The following is a 15,709-nucleotide window of genomic DNA, read 5'->3' on the forward strand; positions in this document are numbered from 1 at the left end:
GGAAAATCACCGAGCTCGTCTGATCAATAAGACTTTGTCAACACGACGTGATCGGTTTAAGAACGGCTATTATCCTGATCCAGTTGGTGCCTTTATCCCTCTTTTGACAAAATTGTGGTTTCTCCGTTGTTTTTTCTTTTTGGTAAAATATTAAATTAATTTCTCCATTGTTATCAGGCGTCAACTCATCTTTATGGAGTTCATAACAATTATTTGAAATTTTATAACAATCATATATAGAAATATTTTAAATAACATAAATATTATTTACATATCACATTTTAAATAACAGCAAACTTTGAAAATTTATAAAAATATTAATATAAATTATTTTAGTTGATAAAAATAATTATTTAATATATACATCACATATTTTATTATAAAATATCTATAACTTACATCTACAACAAATTTAACTACAACAAACCTCTCTAAGAAATATCTACATTAACATTTTTACATTTACAACCAACTTACCTATACCAAAAAAAATTACAGCTAAACTTTTACGATCACAATCGAACCAAATTTTGGTTCCAACAAAAAAAAACAAATTCATGATAGACACTATACTCTTATTTTTTTTACCACTGGCCACCACTGTTTAGTTATTTGCTGATTATGTTATGCACAATGACTTTATTATTATAAGTTAATAAAGTTCAGTTAGTCGTTTTGGTAAATTTAGACGTCAAAACGAAACTAGTTTGTTTAGTTTCATAAATTTGACATGTTTAATTATAAGTTTATAATACAACAGCTCTATGTAATTCGTCAGAAAATATGTATATATACGATGCATTTTTCACATGCATTGACCTAAGTGCTATGAAAATTATTGTGAAATTGACCTACTCCCATGTGGAAGACAACCCTTTACAAATTGTCAGCTCTTTTCCGCGTCTAGGCCTCTATTTTTCCGCGTCTCGGCCCATCAAAAATCACAACATACGTCGACAATCAATGTTCTGACGAGAAAAAATTAACAAATGCACATGGAGGTATTTGGTAATTTTCGAGTTTATAATCTTTGTAAGCGCATGACATTTGATTTCATTCATTAATAAAAAGGGGTCTAATATGGAAATGGAGATCGGTGGTTATAATTGGGTTTGATTTGGTCTTTCTTGAAAACGATTTGATTTGGTCTTAAAATCATAAACTTAGACCAAATCATAAATTAAGTTATGCCGGACCTGGATTTGTTGTGATGTTGTGTTGTGTAGAGAGAGATGTGATTAAAGCCTTCATATGTATTACCTATGGCTAATCTGATATTTATATAAAATATACATCGTAACCTTTCAAATAGTGGCAGCTTCCTTCAAGATTTTAAATTCTCAAAATATGAATAGTGGACAACTGGATTATTGAAGGCCAAGATGACTTACTATAAATTGCATTAAAATTGACAAGGTCTCGTAATTTTCATTAATTTTGTTTGGTCCCAAAATTCATGAAGTGAAAAATAAATTTTTTTTTTTGAACTTAAGGCTTTCAAAGTGGAAAATAATTATTCAGAAAAGAATAGTGACCTTGCAAGAAACTACCTAATCCTTACTACGTTCACATGTCTATAAGTTCATCAATACCTAAATATATCAAGTAATCAACTAAATAATAGTACTATATATAGTATAAGCCACGATAGTTAATTTTAAATTATGACAGCGAAAAATGGAATTTGAACTAGTTAGAGATTACAAGATGGCCGTTGAACTAGCTTCAATAATGTTGACTGGAATAAAAAAACCTCGTGAGCTGGTTTATTAATGCTAAGGCAAGCATGACGTGATTGGACAACTTATTTAAAACTATCGATGTTTTTTATTGCAAGAAATTCCCGGATGAAGTCCACAGTTATTTTCGGCTAGAGATAATAATTGGTTATGCTAGTTAAATTCTTTCTCCGCAGTTATTGAGATTCGCCTGACAATAACACCTCCATCATTAGGGGAAAATATCTTTATCAATAGAAATAACAGCTCCAGGTAAACTATACTTGAACTAGTACGTGAACTAGCACCAGTATGGCAGTGCCCCTTGCTAGGGAAGAAGTCGTTTTGCTATGTTAAAACTTAAAACTAGTACGTGAACTATAAATTTACGTTGGAGCTCCATATATAACAACTCAGAGTAATTTACTTTATTCTTATATAAGACGTATTTTACAACCGACCTATAACTTTATTGTGAACTAAAACTGATATGTCTATCGGTCCATCGAAGACAGGCTTCTATCTCTCCCTTCTTATTAAAAATGATATGTTTATCGGATCCGAATCCCAGATAATAAGTCACAGATCTATTTCTAAGGATGGTTTCTTCGGTTGTATTTTTCGTTTGTTTCTCTTTTAGTTAGCACTCTTTTCCTTTTTCATCATCTTTGTAATAAGTTGTGTTTTAGAATATTATAGAACTCAGAAAATTAGTAGTATAAAGTTTAAACACCCAACAAAACAAACAAGGCTTAGAAACTTTTTATTTTTTTTTAACAGAAGAAAGAACAATGCGATTAAAAGAGAATTGAACCTCAACTCCAGGTCCCTTTGTATATACTGATTCCACTTAATTATTCAAGCTATTTCAAAGTAAAACGATATTTATTTACAATTATTCTGTTCTCACACAAGGCAACCGTGAAAAGACAAAACACATGCAAAGAACCATCCACCTATGTGATTATGTAGTTTGCATACTTGTGTAAGATATAGACCGTGTTATGACAACATCTAAAATAATAATTACGACACCAATAAAATAAAAATTAAGACCACGCTTAGTCATTGCTATTGCTCCGGCGCATAAATCGCTTCTCTGCATGTGCTCTCTCTCTCTCTTCTTCACAATTGTATATATACACACAAACCCACATAGTTTCATGTCTCCCTCTTTTTATATGTACTACATAAATTGAAGCCATATCAATGGGAAACTGCCTGATACACGACAATGGCTTTGCTGGAAAAGATCTCGAACCCGAGCTCCCGGTTGAGTTATTGGAAGAAGGTAAAGTGAGTAGCGGTGAGGAAGGAGGAAATGAAAGATCAACACCAAAAGAGTCTAAAGTGGTGAGGATCAAAGTAGTGGTGACAAAAGGAGAACTTAGAGAAATCTTGGGTCACAAGAGAGGTATCTATTCCATTCAAGACTTAGCTCATGTTCTCAAAGATAGTGGCAGAAACATCTCCAGGGCTTATGAAGAAGAAGAAGAAGAACAAGATGAAAACTGGAGGCCTACGTTAGAAAGTATTCCTGAGAACTAATCATATCTATACATTCAACTAAGATTTCAGTTTCTTCTCTAGTTTTTCTTACCTTTTCCAAGACGGCTGTTTATTTTGTTGTCCATGATTGCTCCTTTTTAACCAATGTTGTATCAGAAACATTGGTTTCTTGTTCCTTTCCTTGTTTTTTCCCCAGGATGTTTGGTGCTTTCTGTTTTTGTTAGAGCACTAATTAACTATTACATGTCATCATGTTGTGTCTAAATAGTTAATGAAATGTGGCATTTTATATATATGGTCGAAAGATCAGTCTTTTATGTACAATGAATTTTTAAAGTTATTGTTATCAGTTGATTCAAATCCTCCTATGATAATATCATAATAGCTTCACAACCTTTCCTCAAGGACAGAGCCGGCCTTTAGTAGAAGCTGACCAAGCACCTGCTTCCGGCCGCTAAATAATAAGTATTAAATCGGCCTCATATTTCCAAAAGTTTCATTAGCTTAAATGGTTACTGCATAACCTTTGAATACCAAAGGTAAAGGGGTTCGAATACCTCTCCCTACAACATATGATTTTAATTTTTTATTTGTAATAATAGGCCAATTTTTTTTGTTTTTGCTTCCAGCCCCCCCACTTTCTAGGACCGGCTCTGCTCAAGGATACAAATACATAAGGCTCATAACAACTTTTGTTTTTTGTCGTCAAACGTTTCATATCAATTAAACCTTTAAAATGGTTAAAAAAAACCTTTAAAAAGAAAAAAAACGGATAAAAAAACAATAAGGCCCACTATTTTATAGAGACATAATGGGTTTTTCAGTTGCACCATTGTAATATAATTTCTTCGCGACTGAATATAATAAAAACTAAGGGGAATTTTTTTTGTTACTTTCGAATATAGACGTTTTAGAGATTTTGTTTTGTGTCAAATTATTTGACGTTTCCAAATACCTATGTAGAAAATAGTGATTTTTGATTTATCTATCCTTGCATTAATAGTTATGATCGAGAATAATTGCATGTAAAATAATTGTTCAAAAAAAAAAAATAATGATAAGCAAGGATATAATAGACAATAGATTAGCCTTTTTAATTTGTCTGCAACCCTTTAAAAAGTCAACTAAATAAAAACAGAGGGAATAGCTTTTTGTTTTTTGTTTTTTTTTTTTTTTGAGAAAAGAACCTTTTTTGTTACTGGGGAATTTTTTCTTTTACTTTACACTTCTCGCTTTGATTTTTATTGAATCTAGTTGAAGATGAAATCTTATATCCTTCTTAAGAGTTAGAACACACAAAATTATTGTAGTTCTTTACTCTTTGAAGCTGAAAATCAAGTCGATGTGATGCTGCGTTCCAAATAATTCAACATTTTGTTACATTAAACACACGAGTGCTGGTTAGGATATTGTGATCAGTTGACTCATTGAGTCCGACACCAACTTAACAATGTTTGGATTATCATTTGTGGCGTAGAAAGAGCTGCCAACCATCAAACAAAATTGAATTTTTGGGTTAAGATTGGTCGTTTGGTTCAGGCAGATTACACTTTTATATTGGGCGTAGCGTTTTTAGTCGAGTACAAACTGGTTCATGAGATTTTGGTCCACAATAACATCTCCAGTCTAATCAAAGAAGAATACCCACTAATGATTGAACATGCGAAAGTTTTTTCCAACCATGTGATATTGAATCAATAGTACAAACTATAATTGCTTAACAAGCCAAAATGGTCCAAATACTAAAGAACATGCCCTTGACACCCTTGTGCGCATTCAGCAAAAAAGATCAGGTCATCGATCAATAGACCACAACCATTTGGTACACACACATAACAGATTGATACGTTTCCAAGTGTAAAATCTTTTAAACTATAAACAATTTGAGTGCTAGGTACATGTTTGAATATTTGGTTTTGTAAGAGATTTATTGAAGGAGAAGAGGACATGGGCGGTTACAGAATAAGGTTAAAACTCTAGCAACCACAAGAAAAGGGTATAAAAGGACAAAATAGAGTAATTGAGGGGTCGACATGGGGAATTACAAAGAAGGTGAAAACCTTGCAACCACATGAAATACCCAAATGTCATTTTCACAAAGATAATAAGACCACACTGTTGTCTCTTACGTCTGTGTTTGTTCTGATCTGATCATCGACGAAGAACCGCACATAAAGCAAAGCCACATTTTAAATAGACCCAATCAATCCCCATCTCTCTTCACATGCCCATTGAATCGAACACTTCTCATTTCTTCTTTTGTTTTGTTGGACTTAGATAGAATCAAAGGACAGACAAAAGTGTCAAAACCCCTATAACCTCCACCATCCTCATCATCTCTTCTTATAAACCACTCTACTACTCTCTCAATCTCTAAGCTCCTTATAAGCAATGGTGAGTTTTACTTCTCTGTTTTTTTGTGTTGACTCTGTTCCTCTCGTCTTAACGGTTCTGATTGTCTCAAGGTTCATGAGTCATCACATGGGGCAAAAGATGGCTCAGAAGAAGCCTTCGACAACAGAGGAAATCCACCGGATAAGTCTAAAACCGGTGGATGGTTAGGAGCGGGTTTAATCTTAGGTACAGTTTCCAATCTCCATATCACACAAACACCAAAACATCCTCTGTTTCTAACCCGTCTTTTTCTTTTTTTTTTCTTTTTAACTAAAACTAGATTTTGACCCGCCCTTAGAAGGGCGGTTATATTTTTTATTTTACATTTTTTTTTATAAATTTAATTTTTATATTTATATTTTTATTTACGTTTTTTTCATTATATAATATCAATATACTAAAACAGGAATATGACCTATTGATATATGTGTGGTCAAATTATTTTATGATAATTATTAAAACCTCTTATTAATTATTAATTATTTAAAAGGAATATTATACAAAGAAAAATATAAATATGATTAAAAAATAAATATAAAAATTTAATTTCTAAAATATGTAAAACAAAAAAATATACCATCTCTTTTAAAGGCGAATCCGAATCTAGTCAATACTATTAAAATAGAAACATAACATATTGATATATGTATGGTCAAACTATTTTAATACAATGATTAAAACCTCCTATTTGATAAATTTACCAAGAATCGAATGAGTATACGAATTTTTGAATTACAAATCATATACCTATAAATATATTTTTTTCTAAATTTACCTATAATAAAATTATTTGACAATGTTACAAAGGGGCGTTAACTCTACAAAACTATAACTTAAATGAAAACGTACGCTCTCAAATCAAAAGTAGTCGCCAGTTTAATTGTTTTTTTTTTCCTTTTATCATCATCGACAGTTTAATTAATAGAGTCCATATATTAGATATTTATTTCTATTATCAAAAAACCTCAAACCGTCTGACTAATATATATATTCGAGAGAGGAGTGGATCCCGAATGTTTTGGAAATAAACTGTAAAGGTTACAAAATATGTTGTCACTTTAATAAAGGTAGTTATGGTTACAAAGATTAGATATATATACTTTAGATGCAGTTATATTTTAAATTGGACCCAACAAATATCAATTGGACATGTTGAAGAATTAATAGTATTGATATTTCCCGTTTATTTTCTTGTAACTAAAATATTTTTTTCTGTTTCCAAGCTCTTTTTACTAAAATATTTCCTCTGTTTCTCAGCTCCTCTCTGTTTTTTTTCTTTTAACTAAAATGTTTCCTCTGTTTCTTAGCTCCTCTCTGTTTTGTTTCTTTTGACTAAATGTGAAGGGAGTGAGCTATCTGAGAGGATATGCGTGATGGGCATATCAATGAACCTAGTGACGTATCTTGTCGGAGATTTACACATCTCATCAGCGAAATCAGCGACCATAGTCACAAATTTCATGGGAACTCTCAACCTCTTAGAACTTCTTGGTGGTTTCTTGGCTGATGCTAAACTCGGTCGCTACAAGATGGTCGCAATAGCTTCCTCTGTCACAGCTCTGGTAAAACCCTAAAACATGGAGTTGTAGCTTTGATTGTCTTGTAAACTCTCTATTTAATGTGAAAACAGGGAGTGTTGCTATTGACAGTGTCTACAACCATCCCAAGCATGAGACCACCACCATGTGACGATTTCAGGAGACTCCACCATCAGTGCGTAGAAGCAAACGGTCATCAGTTAGCTCTCCTCTACGTCGCTCTCTACACCATAGCTCTAGGTGGAGGAGGAATCAAATCCAACGGCTCTGGTTTCGAGTCTGACCAGTTCGACACGAGTGATCCTAAAGAAGAGAAGTAGATCATCTTCTTCTTCAACAGATTCTATTTCTCCATCAGTCTCGGATCTCTCTTCGCCGTGATTGTCCTGGTTTACGTCCAGGACAACGTGGGAAGAGGCTGGGGCTAGAGATCTCGGCCGCGACTATGGTGGTCGCGGACGTGGTTTTGCTCTGCGGAACGAAACTGTACCGTTTCAAGAAACCTAGAGGAAGCCCTTTTATTGTTATATGGAGGGTTGGTTACTTGGCGTAGAAGAAAAGGAACGAGAGTTACCCTCCGCATCCGAGTCTTTCGAACGGTTACGACAACACAACTGTTCCTCACACAGAGAGGCTTAAGTGTTTAGACAAAGCCGTGGTTGTCACACACCAGAGCTCCCCTAGGACAAAAGAGATTAAAGAGAAGGATTCGTGGAGCGTGTCGACCGTTACACAGGTCGAAGAAGTGAAACTAGTTGTGAGAGAGTCTTTGTGCCTTTAACAAGAATGCTCACAAAGAAACCTCAAGGACTCACCAGCCTCCAGAGAATCGGAGTTGGGCTTGTGTTCTCAATGGCTGCGATGGCCGTAGCAGCGGTTATAGAGAACGCTAGACGCGAGGCAGAGGTCGCCAAAGGGGATGAAGATAAGCGCGTTCTGGTTGATTCCGCAGTATTTCTTGGTTGGTGCGGGTGAAGCGTTTGCTTAGGTGGGACAGCTTGAGTTCTTTATAAGAGAAGCACCAGAGAGGATGAAATCTATGAGCACCGTATTGTTTCTAAGCACGGTTTCGATGGGGTTCTTTGTGAGCAGCTTGCTTGTTTCGCTTGTCGATAGGGTTACACACAAGAGCTGGCTTAGAAGCAACCTCAACAAAGCGAGACTGAACTACTTTTATTGGTTAAGCATTGAATTTCTTGGTTTTTATTCTGTTTGCAATGAAGCATCAGTATAAATCTGATGTGATTAGTGTTGGGGTTGATGATTTAGTGGAGAAGGAGAAGGAAAACGAGAAAGAAAATTCTGAGTTTGAGCTTAAGGACATTCCATAAAAATGGACTTTTCTACTAGTTTCTTGATCACTTCCTTGTAATTTGCTTTGAATATTTTCACTTTGTTTTGTAAATTTAAGTATAGTGTTTGTTTTCAGTGACAAAAATAAAAAAGTATAGTATTTGTTTTGGCACATTCAAGAATCTATATTATATAATGAAGGACTTCCCTCTCTCTTTTTACCTATTTAAGTTAGTAAAAAGTGGATGTTACTGTTAGTATTACAGGTGATTTATTTCTCCACCAGAAATATCATATACTAAAAGTTGTACACAATCTTTTATGATTTTCATAGTTGCACACATGTTAAGTATATAAATCTATTTACCTCATATTTAAAAATCGAAACCCGAAACCATGCAGATGAAAGTTTAGCTTGGTTTTACTTGTTTAGAATCTAAACTGATATCAAACCTGTTAAACCAATCAAACTAGTTGGTATCAAACTGAAATTAGAACCCGACCTGACCTGATCTGATATCCAAATAGAACATGACCCAACATCCAACTTAAAAGTTGAGTCGAGTACTATTTGAATATCAGGTTGGATCGGGTTTTAATTTCAGTCTGACCAATTAGTTTAACTAGTTTACATTATGGTAATATTTATGTATTTAAACATTTATGGTAATAATTAATCATACCAAAACTAAAAAATTTATCATCCATGCTTCCTCCGACAGTGGCGATGATGACATACCGCCTCTGCCTCTGCCTCCGCCACCATCGACCTCTGCAAACTCAATCGGTCAAAATCAAGGTTCGAGTCTTAGTCTCATCATCCATGCTTCCTCTGACGGCAGCGATAATGACATTCCACCTCTGTCTTTGTCGTGGTTAAGGCTACCATCACCATCAAATGTTTATGAAGGAGGAAAGCAAAGGTTCTTTGTTCTTCTTCAACCTTTTTGTTTATTTCCAAGAAATCTGTTCAAGAACTGTGCAATTGATGAATGATTGCATTTTTAGATGATCTTAGTTTGAAATATGAATGTGTAATGTATAGTTGTACCAGTAGTATCTTTCACGATGACTTTGCTCAAGTGACTGAGACAGTACGAGGACATCGAGTCCATCAAAAATGCTTTGACCAAGATAAAGCATAATCCTTTGGCAATATCACTTGTGACAGAAGGTATATTAATGATTTTGATTATCTTGATATCACTTTTGGCTATGACGTTTTTCTAATGTTGAATATAAATTGTTTTCCTCTTTTTGTGTATACAGAAATCTCCAATCTAAAGGACGTTCTGACCCTACAGTAGAAGAAGACTGCTGAAGATTTGGTAGCAGTTGAACCTCCGCTTCCCTTACAGGAAGCTCTACCACTGGCACCAGATGTTGAGGTTCAGAACAAAAGGAAGTACAAAAGATGGTTACTGGAGATGACAACTGATCTTGTTGATGCTATTGGCACATTAGGAGGCAATGATAAAGCAACACCTACTGATGTTCTTCGCTTGATTTCTATCAAGCATAACAACCTTATCAAAGAAGAAGTTGAAGAAAAACTGAAGCGGTGGAGAAAAGCTCAGAGAGCTAATACATGATGCTGACATGTGAAGTTGTGTCAAAACGATTTTCACCACGTTTTTTTTTTCTGGTTTGTAGTTTTTTAAACCACAATCAATGATTAATATATAATCAGAAAATTCTAAGAGAAATGAAAACTAACAAGATATAACAAATATAACAACAAAATTATTGAATTATGCAAAAATTTTGAAGTTAAATAACATAACATCAAACAATTTTAACCGTCAAAGTTGATGAACATAACAAGAGAAATAGAAAATAACGATTTGAAAATAACATTTAGTAAATGTTTTAATAATAAACATAAACTTTAAAAAATATCTAATGTTTCATAGTTTTTGTAATTTAAAAAATCTGATGTGTCTTATTGGCATAGTTAAACTAAAATAAACTTTGACAGGAATTAAATAATTATTTTTAAAATTTTACTATAATTCGATAAGTTGATAATTTCTAAAATAAACTTTAAAATACATAGCTAAGATTGTTGCAAAAAAATTATAAATCTTAATTGTATTTTCAATTAAAAGTAAATTAAAATATTAAATTTATATTATTCGTTTATTCATTCGCCCGTCCATAGGACGAGTTTACCCTAGTTTCTTATATTTTCTACTGAAAAAACAATCTTCTAATTTTTTTTGTCACCATCAACCTTCTAGTTATATAATGGAAACAACTAACTGTTTTAGCAAATTTTAATGGCAAGTTAGAGATGGATTAGTTGATCGGATTCAGGGGTTTGACATGCAATTCAACCTTGTCGTTTTCTTTTTTGTTGCTGGAGGTTGTTTGTCCGAGAAGGTTAAACCACTAATCCGTTTTATCCACAAGTAAATATCATCCTCAATACAGCTAAATAATGTTTAATTTCACTTTCTTTTTTTTTTGCAGGCAGACATGTTTTATTGCATTCTTTCGTGTGTGCTTCAAACCCTCGATGTTGTTAAAGACGTTCTTAGATCTTCACCTTCATCGACTCCATTTTATTTGAAACCAAATAGATTCGACATCAATTTCATAATTATAGTTTGCTAAATCGTCAAAATTTCATTTTTATTTTATAGGAAAATTTTGAAAGTTGCTAAAACGTTTCTATCATGATTTTCATCTCAAGGTCATAGAGAGAAAATCGAATTAAAAAAAAACACGAAGTCTTCTTTCCAAATGTCAACCAATCAGACAATTTGAGAAAGACTTTTTAATGTTAAAAACTCTAAATTTCCTATATTTTTGGTCCTCATGCATTAAAAGACCCAAGACTTTTGGTTCATTACCATTTAAACCCAATGTTCCCTAATCAATAAGATCGTAGTTAAACAAAAAAGAAAAGAAAAGAAAAGAAAGATTACAGTTTTCAAAATCTTCCAGATTCTACACCTTCCTCTCCTCAAGATTTCTTTCCCTGATTTCAAAATAATCGACTCCATTAGTCTTTTATTCCCAGAAATTATTCAGTTTCTGGGGAAATCAGGAATCAAAAACTTGGAGCTTCTCTGCTGTTTCCTCAACGCCTCTGCCAAAAAATCGGTACTCTCTTCTCTCAACATTTGTTTTCTGGGCATCGTTGGTGTTAAAATAATTCTCATCGGTTTCTAATTGATCCACATTTTATAAGAAAAGTTTTCAAATTTCTCCAGTGCAATGCTATTCAGACACAACTTAAAGATGTGGTCTTTGTCTGTATATACAACTTGAGATTAAGTATGAAAAAAAAAGTCTTTTTCAGGGGTTTAGAGATTTAGCTAATCAATCGACATTTATAAGAAAAGTTTTAAACTTTCTTCAGTATAATGTTTTTTTAGACACAACTAAAGATGTGTTCTTTCTTTACTCAAACAATGACAAATTTTCAAGGGTTTTAGAGAGAGAGAGCAATGGCAGGAGGTGAAAGGAAGCGCAGAAAGAGGAAGTTACAGTTAAGCAAGCTTTTCACACTATCATCAGCCAAAGCTTGTTTCAAGCCAGCACACTCGGAGATTGGACGATCTGGTTTCTCCCGTGTGGTTCACTGCAACCAACCTGAATCAGCTGATGATTACTGTGACAACTACGTGAGGACCACCAAGTACACTCTCGCCAGTTTCCTCCCTAAATCGCTTTTTGAGCAGTTCAGGAGAGTCGCCAACTTCTACTTCCTCGTAGTTGGCATCTTGTCTTTCACTCCCCTCGCTCCTTACACAGCTGTCAGCGCCATCGTTCCCTTGACTTTCGTTATTCTCGCTACTATGGTTAAAGAAGGTGTCGAAGATTGGCGCAGAAAACAGCAGGATATTGAGGTGAATAGTAGAAAAGTTGGAGTGCACCGAGGCAACGGTGAATTCGAACTTAAGGAGTGGAAGACGCTGAGAGTTGGGGATATACTGAAGGTGGAGAAAAACGATTTCTTTCCAGCAGACCTTGTCCTGCTTTCTTCTAGCTACGAGGATGCGGTTTGCTATGTAGAGACAATGAACCTCGACGGGGAAACTAATCTGAAGCTTAAACAAGGACTAGAAGTTACCAAAGAAGTTAACTTTAGGGACTTGGAGGCTCTCATCAAATGCGAGGATCCTAATGCTAACTTGTATTCTTTTGTCGGCACTATGGAGCTTAAGGGAGCAAAGTACCCTCTCTCACCACAACAGCTTCTTCTGAGGGGATCAAAGCTCAGGAACACAGACTATATCTATGGGGTTGTTATCTTCACGGGTCCTGATACAAAGGTTGTCCAGAACTCAACGGAGCCTCCTTCAAAGAGGAGCATGATCGAGAGGAAGATGGATAAGATCATATACCTCATGTTCCTTGTGGTAGTTTCATTGGCGTTTCTCGGTGCGGTTTTGTTTGGGATGACAACGAGAGAAGATTACCAGAATGGCATCACGACGAGATGGTATCTGAAACCAGATGATTCCACCGTCTTCTTTGATCCGCAGCGTGCGCCATTGGCTGCACTCTGTCACTTTCTTTCTGCCCTGATGCTCAACAGTTACTTCATCCCTATCTCCTTGTATGTGTCGATAGAGATTGTTAAAGTTCTTCAGAGCATCTTCATCAATAAAGACATCCATATGTATTACGAGGAAGCTGACAAACCTGCACTAGCACGTACCTCTAATCTGAATGAAGAGCTTGGGCAAGTGGGTACAGTTCTTTCGGACAAGACGGGAACACTGACGTGTAACTCCATGGAGTTCATCAAATGTTCAATTGCCGGGACAGCGTATGGCCGTGGTGTTGAGTTTGCTGCAGAGCCGGCAGTGAAAGGATTCAACTTCAGAGATGAACGGATAATGAATGGGAACTGGGTCAAGGAAACGCATGCTGATGTCATTCAGAAGTTCTTTCGTTTGTTGGCAGTGTGTCATACGGTTATACCTGAGGTGGATGAAGATACGGGAAAGATCTCCTATGAGGCTGAATCACCTGACGAGGCAGCATTTGTCATTGCAGCAAGAGAGGTTGGGTTTGAGTATTTTATCCGGACTCAAACAACAGTATCTGTTAGAGAGCTAGACGTGGTGAATGGGGAACGAGTTGAAAGGTTTCTTCTCTTCTTTATTGTCATCAAAATCTGCTTCGCTCTGATTCTTTACTTTTAGCGAGAATGGTTTCCCTATTTGCAGGATGTATAGAGTCCTGAACGTTCTTGAGTTCAGTAGCTCAAGGAAAAGGATGTCAGTGATAGTGCGGTATGAAGATGGCAAACCCCTTTTACTCTGTAAAGGGGCAGACAGGTATGCGATCATGATGACTCAATCTCTTTTTAGAAACTGGTTTTTGAATTTCTTTTTCATCGCGCCGCAGCGTCATGTTTGAAAGACTTTCTGGAAACGGTAGAGAGTATGAAGAGGAAACTCGAGACCATGTGAACGAGTATGCTGATGCTGGATTGAGAACTTTGATACTTGCCTACCGTGAACTCGATGAGAAAGAATACGAGGTGTTCACTGAGAGAATCAGTGAGGCCAAGAGTTCGGTTAGTGCTGATCGAGAAGCACTGATAGATGAAGTCATGGAGAAGATTGAGAAAGATCTGGTTCTTCTTGGAGCTACCGCTGTTGAGGATAAACTCCAAAATGGGGTAAGTTGCTATCACAGTTTGGTGAGCTTCCTTGAAAGTGAAACTCTTTTTTTTTCATCCTCTCTTTTGCTTTTCTTACAGGTTCCTGAATGTATTGATAAGCTTGCTCAAGCAGGAATAAAGATTTGGGTTTTGACAGGAGACAAGATGGAGACTGCTATCAATATTGGGTATTGATTTGTAGGCACATCCTGATTATAATTACTAATGAGACTTGGGCACATACATTCTTACTCACTCTCTGACTCTATACATCTTTGACAGCTTCGCTTGTAGTTTGCTCAGACGAGAAATGAAACAGATCATAATCAACTTGGAGACCCCTGAAATCCAGCACTTGGAAAAATCTGGTGAAAATGATGTCATTGCAGAGGTAACAACAACTTCTTTTGTTACACTGTGCTGATGTATTAATCTCACGTAACTATTTTCTTGCAGGTTTTGAAGGAAAAAGTACTGCGTCAGATAACTAATGGAAAGGCTCAACTAAAAGCTTCTTGTGGAAACTCTGAGGCCTTTGCTTTAATCATTGATGGAAAATCACTTGCTTATGCATTGGAGGATGATCTGAAATACATATTTCTTGAGCTGGCCACTGGTTGTGCCTCAGTTATTTGTTGTCGTTCATCACCAAAACAGAAAGCACTGGTACAGTTTTTGCTTTTATCTTTCCATATACTTAGTGGCTGCCTGCCTAGCATTTTTTCCTCAAGATTCATATTACATTAGGTGACAAGACTAGTCAAAACTGGAAGCGGTCAGACAACACTGGCAATTGGAGATGGCGCAAATGATGTTGGAATGCTTCAAGAAGCAGATATAGGAGTTGGGATCAGTGGAGTGGAAGGAATGCAGGTTCTTTAACGAATCTCAGAGCAAATCATTTTCAGTTTTTGTTGTTTAATACTTGTTGATCTTGCAGGCTGTAATGTCCAGCGACATTGCCATTGCTCAATTTAGATATCTGGAGCGCTTGTTACTCGTCCATGGACACTGGTGTTACAGGCGAATCTCAAAAATGGTTTGTTGAATCCGCAACTGACCTATGATTCTCATTATTCTTTGAGCTGATGCAGTTATCTCAATACTTTGTGTTTTTTCTCATATGCAGATTTGCTACTTCTTCTACAAGAACATCACATTTGGTTTCACTCTCTTCTTATATGAGGCATACACTTCATTCTCTACTACACCTGCTTACAATGACTGGTATCTATCTCTGTATAGCGTCCTCTTCTCCTCTCTTCCTGTTATTTGTTTGGGAATCTTCGACCAGGACGTATCTGCACGGTTTTGTCTCAAGGTATATAAACAATCATTCTAATCAAAACAGCTGCTTAATCTTTTCCCCCAGTATAGTCAGTATTGCTTTGTTTGCTGTAACAGTTCCCTGTATTGTACCAAGAAGGTGTACAAAATCTCCTCTTTAGTTGGCGCCGGATACTCAGTTGGATGTTCCATGGCTTCTGCAGCGCAATAATCATTTTCTTCCTCTGCAAAACCTCTCTTGAATCTCAAGCTTTCAACCACGAAGGGAAACCCGCAGGGAGAGATATTTTTGGAGGAACAATGTACACATGTGTGGTGTGGGTTGTGACTTTGCAGATGGTATT

General features: G+C 35.7%; 2 protein-coding genes and 1 pseudogene across 3 annotated transcripts; all 3 read left to right on the forward strand.

Annotated features, from left to right (window-relative positions):
• Nucleotides 1–2,819: 2,819 nt before the first annotated feature.
• Nucleotides 2,820–3,557, forward strand: LOC108829388 (uncharacterized). Its single transcript, XM_018603046.2, has one exon. The coding sequence runs from the start codon at nt 2,928–2,930 to the stop codon at nt 3,264–3,266; it is 339 nt and encodes a 112-aa protein (XP_018458548.1). The 5' UTR covers nt 2,820–2,927; the 3' UTR covers nt 3,267–3,557.
• A 1,994-nt stretch (nt 3,558–5,551) lies between these two features.
• On the forward strand, nt 5,552–8,624 carry LOC130505594 (protein NRT1/ PTR FAMILY 6.4-like; annotated as a pseudogene).
• Nucleotides 8,625–11,295: 2,671 nt separating this feature from the next.
• Nucleotides 11,296–15,704, forward strand: LOC130505595 (probable phospholipid-transporting ATPase 12; the record flags this gene model as incomplete). 2 transcript variants are annotated; one of them, XM_057000193.1, is given in 11 exon segments in its annotated part: nt 11,296–11,560; nt 11,896–13,556; nt 13,639–13,749; nt 13,820–14,096; nt 14,178–14,266; nt 14,361–14,469; nt 14,535–14,744; nt 14,826–14,951; nt 15,019–15,117; nt 15,208–15,399; nt 15,483–15,704. In XM_057000193.1, coding segments are annotated over 10 exon segments (3,084 nt in total), but the record flags the coding sequence as incomplete, so codon positions are not given.
• Nucleotides 15,705–15,709: the final 5 nt, after the last annotated feature.

Source organism: Raphanus sativus, unplaced genomic scaffold, assembly GCF_000801105.2.
Source record: "Raphanus sativus cultivar WK10039 unplaced genomic scaffold, ASM80110v3 Scaffold2407, whole genome shotgun sequence".
NCBI classification, from domain to species: Eukaryota; Viridiplantae; Streptophyta; class Magnoliopsida; order Brassicales; family Brassicaceae; genus Raphanus; species Raphanus sativus.

Bases quoted from the DNA above. Each gene is read 5' to 3' on its own strand.
- LOC108829388 (XM_018603046.2), top strand. From the start codon at position 2,928: ATGGGAAACTGCCTGATACACGACAATGGCTTTGCTGGAAAAGATCTC.